We start from the raw sequence: 9,522 nt of genomic DNA on the forward strand, positions 1-9,522 counted from the left end.
CTGAGGCAGGCTCGTCTCAGAACTGCTTTTGCTGCATCCCATACAATTTGGATTGCTGTGTTTTTATTTTCTTTTGTCTCCAGGTATTTTCTGATTTCCTCCTTGATTTCTGCAGTGATCCACTGGTTTATTAGCATATTTTTTAGCCTCCACATGTTTGTGTTTTTGCAGTTTTTTTCTTGTAGGTGATTTCTAATCTCATAGTACTGTAGTTGGAAAAGATGCATGATATGATTTCAATTTACTTAAATTTACTGAGACTTGTTTTGTGGGCTAGCATGTGATCTTGAAAAGAATGTGTATTCTGCTGCCTTTGAATAGAATACTATGTATTCTGTTTGGTCTAACGTGTCATTTAAGGCCAGTGTTTCCTCATTGATTTTTCTGTCTGAATGATCTGTCCATTGATGTAAGTGGGGTGTTAAACTTCCCTACTATTATTATGTTACTGTCCTTCATGTCTGTTGTCATTTGCATTACGTATTTAGATACTCCTATGTTGGGTGCATATATATTTACAATTGTTATATATTCTTCTTGGATTGATCCATAATCATTATACTACAAAGCTAAAGTAGCCAAAATAGTATGGTACTGGAACAAAAGCAGACACAGAGATCAATGGAACAGAATAGCGAACGCAGAAACAAACCCACACTTATATGGGCAATTAATCTATGACAAAGGAAGCAAAAATATAAATGAGGAAAAGCCAGTCTTTCAATAAGTGGTGCTGGGAAGACTGGACTGCTACATGTAAAAGAATGAAATTAGAACATTTTTTCACACCATATTCAAAAATAAAGTCAAAATGGATTCAAGACTTAAATGTAAGACCATAAACCATAAAACTCCAGAAGAAAACAGAGGCAGAACACTCTGACATAAACCACAGCAGTACTTTTTGGATATGTCTCCTAAGGCAGAGGAAACTAACTAACTAAATAAATAATAGGACCTAATTAAATTTAAAAGGAAAGGAAAGGAAAGGAAAAGAAAGCATTGACAGGGCTTCCCTGGTGACACAGTGGTTGAGAGTCTGCCTGCCAATGCAGGGGACATGGGTTCATGCCCCGGTCCGGGAAGATCCCACATGCCGTGGAGTGGGTAGGCCCGTGAGCCATGGCCACTGAGCCTGCGCGTCTGGAGCCTGTGCTTTGCAACGGGAGAGGCCTCAACAGTGAGAGGACTGTGTACCGCAAAAAATTAATAAATAAATAAATAAGAAAGACAAAATGAAAAGACTGAATGGGAGAAAATATTTGCAAATGATATGACCAACAAGGGTTTAATGCCCAAACTATATAAATAGCTCATACTACTCAGTATCAAAAAAACAAATAACCTGGTTAACAAATGGGCAGAAGACCTGAACAGACATTTTCCCAAAGAAGAATATAGATGGCCAACTGGCACATGAAATGCTCAACACTGTTAATCATCAGAGAAATTCAAAGCAAAACTACAATAAGATATCACCTCACACCTGTCAGAATGGCTATCATCAAAAAGACCACAAATAACAAATGTTGGCAAGGATGTAGAGAAAAGGGAACCCTTGTGCACTGTTGGTGGGAACGTAAATTGGTGCAGCCACTGTGGAAAACAGTATGGCAGTTTCTCAAAAACTTAAAGATATAACTACCATATGACCCAGTAATTCCACTCCTGGATATATATCCAAAGAAAATGAAAACACTATGCTGAAGAGATATATGCACCCCAATGTTCACAGCAGCATTATTTACAATAGCCAAGATATGAAAGCAACCTACATGTTCATCAACAGATGAATGGATAAAGAAGACATGAGATATATATATATATCTGCACACATACCATGGAATACTATCCAGTTATAGAAAAGAATGAAATTTTGCCATTTGCAACAACATGAATGGACCTGGAGGGTATTATGCTTAATGAAATAAGTCAGAGAAAGACAAATACTGTGTGTTATCACTTATGTGTGGAATCTAAAAAATGAAGCAAATAATGAATATAACGAAACAGAAACAGACCCATATATGTAGAGAACAAACAAGTGGTTACCAATGGAGAGAGGGAAGGGGGGAGGAGTACAATAGGGTTAAAGGATTAAGAGATACAAACTACTATGTATAAAATAAATAAGATACAAGGATATATTGTACAGCACAGGAAATACAGCCATTATTTTATAATAACTTTAAATGGAGTTTAATCTATAAAAGTTTTGAATCACTACGCTGTATACCTGAAAATAGTATAATATTGTAAATCAAGTATACTGCAACAAAACAAAAAGAAAAATTACATGTATTTGAAACTGGAAGAATATAGCAAGAAACATAAAACAAAAGACAATACTTTTTAAAAAAAGAGATAATGCTGAGAATGTTCCAGAAATGAATAAATATAGGGAGCTCAAGCAGAATTAAGAAAACAAATCCACACCTGTACACATCATAGTGAAACTGCAGAACTTCAAAGACAAGGAGAATGTTCTTTAAATTACAAAGCAAATATTTAAAAAGGAGAGAGAAAAATAGTCTACCAGCATGACTATCTTAAATGCTGGCAGTAGATGCCTTATCAATATTTCTAGATTCCAATGGACAATGAAATGGCAGCTTTAATGGACCATCGGGAGGTGGGGGGCAGGGACTAGCCATTTCAAGTTCTGTATTCAGCTAAACTATCTTTGAAGAATAAGTGCAAAGTAACAAAATTTTCAGGTAAGACTGGAGAATTTAAGACTCTGATTTTCATACAGAGAAGTAATGAATGGTCTATGCTTCAGAAAAGAGGAAATTGAACCTAGAAAAAAAATGCAAAGAAATGAGAAAACATGATGATAAATCTAAATTAGTACAGAATACGAAAATAACAGGTAAGGGTATTCAAAGCAAAGGGGAAATAAGTACTATATAACTTGACAAATGAGGGAAACCAAGTTAAAGCATTCTAAGGTCTTTCCAAACCAGTAAAGGAAAAATAAAGACATAATGAAAACTCATTCAACCAACAAAAGACAGAAAAAAAAACAAAGAAAAGGCATAAATAGAAAACAAAAATAAGATGGCCCAAACAACTTCAAATTAATAAACAAAATAACATAAATAAATTCACTCATTAGAAGGCATAAATTACCAGCGAATATAAAAGAAATGCTCTTAATAAAGTTAAATGACATGAAAAGTTTGAGAATAAAGGAATGAAAAAGATATAACAGACACTACATAATAATGAAAGGAATTATTCATCAAGAGGATTTAAATAAATCAAACAATATAGCCCCCAAACAAAACTGGACACAATTATAAGGAGAAATTTTTAAATCATAATTATAGCCGATTTCAGTACATCTCTAATAGAAACCAATACAGGTACTAGAAAAAAAAATGGTGATGATACTGATGTTATGGACAGCAGTATCAATTAGCTTGATCTAAGATACAAGTCAACAAATAGTGAATACACTTTCTATCAAAGAATACACAGAATATTTACAAAAATTCAACACATACCTGGTCACAATTAAGTTTCAAAACATTTTTGAAAACCAATATTATATACATTCTCTGACCATAGTACAATTAAAAATAAATTATAAAATAGCAAAAGTAAAACAAACAAGCAAACAAACAGATGCTTGGGAACTACAAAAACACATTCCTAAAATAATCACTATGAAAAATCATAAAATATTTAAAACTAAATAACCACAAAAGAAATATATATATCAAAACAGATACTGACATTCCAATAAGCTGTGGTTGGAGAGAAATATACAGAAATTAAATGTATGTATTAAAAAATAAGAAAAACTAAACTAAAAAAAGAAACTAAAAAAAAGAAGAAATCCACCATTAGAAGAGAGAAATAATAGAGATAAGACTAATCAAAAGAAAATTAAATCACATAGATTAGCAATAAAACCAAAAGCTAATTCTGTGAAAAGACCAATAAAACATATACAGCTCCCAGCAAGACTGACAGAAAAGTCCCCAAAAGAAGGTGTATATAAGGTTACAGATACAGTCAAGACTTAAAACATAAGAGCATAAATAGAAAAAATGTATGTTAATACATTTTAAAACATACATGAAGTGGACACTTTTCCAGAAAACTAGCAAATAACCAAAATTTATTCTGGAAGCAAAAATTATTAAAGAAACTGCATTCACAGGAAAAAAAAAACCCACACTAGACTCAGTTTCACAATTTTAATCAAAGGGCAGATGATCTCTGATTACAAGAAGCTTCCAAGAACAGACTAAAACAAAAAAGGAAAACTACTCAGCTTATTTTATGTGGCTAGAATAATCACATCAAAATCAAAAAGGCAAAGAACTAGAAAAAAGTGCAAGACCAATTTCATTTCTGTTTATAGATGGAAAAAAACCTCCATAAAATTAACGCAATCTAATCCAGGGGACTTTAAAAGAAAAAAAGAAATCTGCCTTTGTAGTTCAGTATGTTAAAACATTAAACGAGGGGGTGAAAAAACTTTCATTGCCTAAATAAATTTGGGGGGAAAAAGCTTTGTTAAAATTTTAACATTGGGGCTTCCCTGGTGGCGCAGTGGTTGAGAGTCCGCCTTCCGATGCAGGGGACGCGGGTTCGTGCCCCGGTCCGGGAAGATCCCACGTGCGCGGAGTGGCTGGGCCCGTGAGCCATGGCCGCTGAGCCTGCGCATCCGGAGCCTGTGCTCTGCAACGGGAGAGGTCACAACCGTGGGAGGCCCGCGTAACACAAAAAAAAAAAAAAAAAAAAAAAAAAAAGATGAAAAAAAAAAAAAAAAAAAAAAATTAACATTCATTCAAAATACAAATTAAGGGTAAAATACTGCATATCAGCTATCCTTGATTAAAAAATAAAGAATTAAGTGAAACAGCATCCTTAAGCCTGATTAAAAAAAAATACCAAAACGCTCAAATGTAGTGATAAATTATTAAAAGTGAAAATCAAAACTAAGATAAAAATACTTTTTCTATTTCATATTGCACTGGAAGTTCTAACCACATCAAGAAAAAGGATGCAGAAGAAACTGTAAAGGGACAAAACTATCACAATTTGCATATGATATAAACGTCTTTATAAAAATCTCAATGGACTCTGCAGAATAAGAGAGTTCAGCAGAGCTGACAATCTATATAAATATAGGTCTAGGATCAACATACAAAAATCAGTAACGTTTCTATACATATAACCAATTAGAAAATGTACTAGAAAAAGAGCCATTCATTATAGCAAGAAAAAACTATAAGGTACCTTGAAAAAATTGTACGTGCAAGACTCTTATGTAGTAATATAATAAATATTATTAATGGATACCCAAAACACCGACATGTAAATAGAGATATATCACGTTCGTAGAAGGGCAGATTCAACAACATAAAGATGTCAGTTCTCTGCAAATTAATCTATAAATCCAATGTAACTGGCATTTATGGGCAAGAAGTTTGGGGGAAGGCTTGCCCTTCCAGTTATCAAGATCAATTAAACCAGAGGCCATGTAATCTTATTGTTTAGCTCTCTAGTTTTATGATATACGCACAAGGCTTGGAATATCTATTGACTTGAGCGATCAGCATATTCCTCGGTTTACTGTCTATATAGTGATTATTTCCTCCAACTATTTGACAGGAGCTGATTGTAGAAGATTCTGCATTGGGATCCCTGGAAAGTGCTGTGTTCAGTTGATTAAAACAACATCTCCATATGCTTACCACCAAGACAACAGTAAAGCTGTCACTGTTTGCAGATGACATGATACTATACATAAAGAATCCTAAAGATGCTACCAGAAAACTACTAGAGCTAATCAATGAATTTGGTAAAGTTGCAGGATACAAAATTAATGCACAGAAATCTCTGGCATTCCTAGACACTAATGATGAAAAATCAAGAAAACACTTCCATTTACCATTGCAACAAAAAGAATAAAATATCTAGGAATAAACCTACCTAAGGAGACAAAAGACCTGTATGGAGAAAATTATAAGACACTGATGAAAAATTAAAGATGATACAAATAGATGGAGAGATATACCATGCTCTTGGATTGGAAGAATCAACACTGTGAAAATGACTCTACTACCCAAAGCAACCTACACATTCAATGCAATCCCTATCAAACTACCACTGGCATTTTTCATTTTTCACAGAACTAGAACAAAAAATTTCACAATTTGTATGGAAACACAAAAGACCCCGAATAGCCAAAGCAATCGTGAGAACGAAAAATGGAGCTGGAGGAATCAGGCTCACTCACTTCAGACTATACTACAAAGCTACAGTAATCAAGATAGTATGGTACTGGCACAAAAACAGAAAGACAGATCAATGGAACAGGATAGAAAGCCCAGAGATAAACCCACGCACATACACAAAACCATACACAAAAATAAGCTCAAAATGGATTAAAGACCTAAATGTAAGGCCAGAAACCATCAAACTCTTAGAGGAAATCATAGGCAGAACACTCTATGACATAAACCTCAGCAAGATCCTTTTTGACCCACCTCCTAGAGAAATGGAAATAAAAACAAAAATAAACAAATGGGACCTAATGAAACTTAAAAGCTTTTGCACAGCAAAGGAGACCATAAGCAAGACCAAAAGACAACCCTCAGAATGGGAGAAAATATTTGCAACTGAAGCAACTGACAAAGGATTAATCTCCAAAATTTACAAGCAGCTCATGCAGCTCAATAACAAAAAAATAAACAACCCAATCCAAAAATGGGCAGAAGACCTATATAGACATTTCTCCAAAGAAGATATACAGACTGCCAACAAACACATGAAAGAATGCTCAACATCATTAATCATTAGAGAAATGCAAATCAAAACTACAATGAGATATCATCTCACACCAGTCAGAATGGCCATCATCAAAAAATCTAGAAACAATAAATGCTGGAGAGGGTGTGGAGAAAAGGGAACACTCTTGCACTGCTGGTGGGAATGTGAATTGGTTCAGCCACTATGGAGAACAGTATGGAGGTTCCTTAAAAAACTACAAATAGAACTACCATATGACCCAGCAATCCCACTACTAGGTATATACCCTGAGGAAACCAGAATTCAGAAAGAGTCATGTACCAAAATGTTCATTGCAGCTCTATTTACAATAGCCCGGAGATGGAAACAACCTAAGTGCCCGTCGTCGGATGAATGGATAAAGAAGATGTGGCACATATATACAATGGAATATTACTCAGCCATAAAAAGAAACGAAATTGAGCTATTTGTAATGAGGTGGATAGATCTAGAGTCTGTCATACAGAGTGAAGTAAGTCAGAAACAACATATGGCAAAATACTCTGTTATGAACTCATAGTCTTGCCTGTAAGGATGGCCAGACATTTCACCCTTACACATAGGGCTGAGTGATCACAAATTTCAAGCAGTGCCTGGGAGCTACTCTGTTCAAACGCCTCAGATTTGCACACCTCGGAGTGCATATAACAGAACAAGTAAGAAGTGGGAGCCTTTACCGACAACATATGGCAAAATACTCTGTTATGAACTCATAGTCTTGCCTGTAAGGATGGCCAGACATTTCACCCTTACGCATAGGGCTGAGTGATCACAAATTTCAAGCAGTGCCTGGGAGCTACTCTGTTCAAATGCCTCAGATTTGCACACCTCGGAGTGCATATAACAGAACAAGTAAGAAGTGGGAGCCTTTACCACAAAACTTTTGCTAAAATAGAATAGTTCCTATAGATGCCTGACTTTGATCAGGAGCATATCCTTAATGAAGGGCCAGATGCAAACAGATCTTTAAATAACCAAATGAATTAACCTAATCAGTGCATGTATTTAGTGCTGTCTGGTGCATGGTAAAGAAAAGAAATGTTTTGGGTTGAAAACAGCTGATTCAGAGCTGTATATGAACAACAGATCCATTGATTAAGTACATTTATACTTGAATAATAGGCCCATTTCATCAAGCAGTGGAAGATCATTATGTTTCTACGTGCAAGTTGACACGTGTCTAGTTTATCTAAAGAAAGGACACTTCAGTTTTAACTCTAATGCTTTAATTTTAAGTACAGATCATTTGGTAACTCTATGTTAAATCATTTGAGGAACTGCCAGAATGTTTCTCAAGTGTTAAATTAAATTACTTTAAAGTTAATTAATTAAAATTTAAAAAATTAAAATTTAATTTAAAAAATTAAAAAGGTGAATTTTTAAAATATAATTTTTTTGGTAAGGGTATATACGAGGGCAAATAAAAGACATGGTCTCTGACCTTGTGGAACTAACAGTCCAGTGGAGGAAAGAGACAAAATGTAAACTAACAAATGAATTTACTGTAACAAGTTATGCTAATTGCAACGAAAATTTAATCACACAATTAAAAAAGAGTAATGGGGAGCTTACTTATCATAGTCAAGAAAGGCCACTCTGGTAAGCGAAAAGGAGAGAGGTCAAGATCACACAAGAGGTAGGAGCCAGGTGTGACAGAGCTTTTGAAGTGCAACTGGAAACCACTGGAAAGTTTTAGACAAGGGAGTGACAAGATCAAATTAAAAGATTACTCTGACATCTGCATGAAAACCGGGGGATGAAGAGTGGAGTGGTCCACGAATGAAAGCACGTGTTGTCAGGATAGCTCTAATTACACTGACAGCAGATAAGGGAAATCCTCCCAACACCACCAAATGTGGATGAGAACGGTAATTCCAAATGCCCTGAGAAACATGTTTTCAGTTTAGAAACCAAACCTAAAAGAAATTTACATACGTAAACTCTAGGAACTTGAAATTAAGTGGAATTCCTTTAACTAGAAACTGAACTATTCGTGGCAATTCCTGCTATCCAAACTACTTCTAGCGGTATCATCTCGCTGACGAACAGGTTTACTCACTTGGGTTAAATTTTCGCCCACTTTAAACAGCTACGAGGCCGCAGCTCAAATTAAAAAGAAGGGCAAGCGAACGGGATGAAAAACAGCTGGACAGTGAATGGTCCCAAAGATTCAGTCAGTCACCAAGAAAAGTATTTGTAAGCAGCCTCATTTAAGTGAAAGAAAGAAGGAAAAGCTGAACCGCCAAATTTCTTACTTATATTCTTCCTCCTTGGCGAGGAGGTCCCGACGAGGTGTGGCAAGTTGCTGAACGCGTGGTGGAAGCGGAGTCCCTGAAACGCCCCGTCTCTGTAAAAGAGACACTTTCAGACCCAAAGTTAAATGAATTCCGGTGTCCGCAGGACCGCCCGAAACCTAGCTGCTACCCAGCAGTGTAGAGTTGAAGTAACCTTAAAACTTCGCCCCGCCATCTTTCGCGGCCGCGACGCCGTTACCGAGGCAACGACGCATCTTCCCGCGAGAGTTACGACAACGCGGGCGGCCTCCAGCCCGGGGGGCGATTCTGTCTACGCACCTACTGTTGGCAGAAAATAGCGCGAGGCTGCGGCGGGGCTGAGAATTGAGGAGTGGGCCCTGCAACCTTTCCACTCCTCGCCGGGAAGGCTAACGTCTGTCCTGCTGCAAGAACCGAAGAAGCCGAAGTAGTGCGTTGA

The 9,522-nt window shown here is 36.2% G+C and overlaps 1 protein-coding gene across 1 annotated transcript in view; it reads right to left on the reverse strand.

Annotated features, from left to right (window-relative positions):
- TEX9 (testis expressed 9) overlaps positions 1-9,279 on the reverse strand; it is an 85,543-nt gene extending 76,264 nt beyond the window's left edge. The window contains exons 1-2 of the mRNA XM_007447234.1: positions 9,259-9,279; positions 9,066-9,157 (exon numbers count right to left, since the gene is read on the reverse strand). Coding sequence (XP_007447296.1) covers positions 9,066-9,157; positions 9,259-9,279 — 113 coding nt within the window. The remainder of the gene's footprint in view (positions 1-9,065; positions 9,158-9,258) is intronic.
- Positions 9,280-9,522: the final 243 nt, after the last annotated feature.

The sequence above is a fragment of the Lipotes vexillifer genome, unplaced genomic scaffold (genome assembly GCF_000442215.2).
Source record: "Lipotes vexillifer unplaced genomic scaffold, Lipotes_vexillifer_v1.1 scaffold1649, whole genome shotgun sequence".
NCBI classification, from domain to species: domain Eukaryota; kingdom Metazoa; phylum Chordata; class Mammalia; order Artiodactyla; family Lipotidae; genus Lipotes; species Lipotes vexillifer.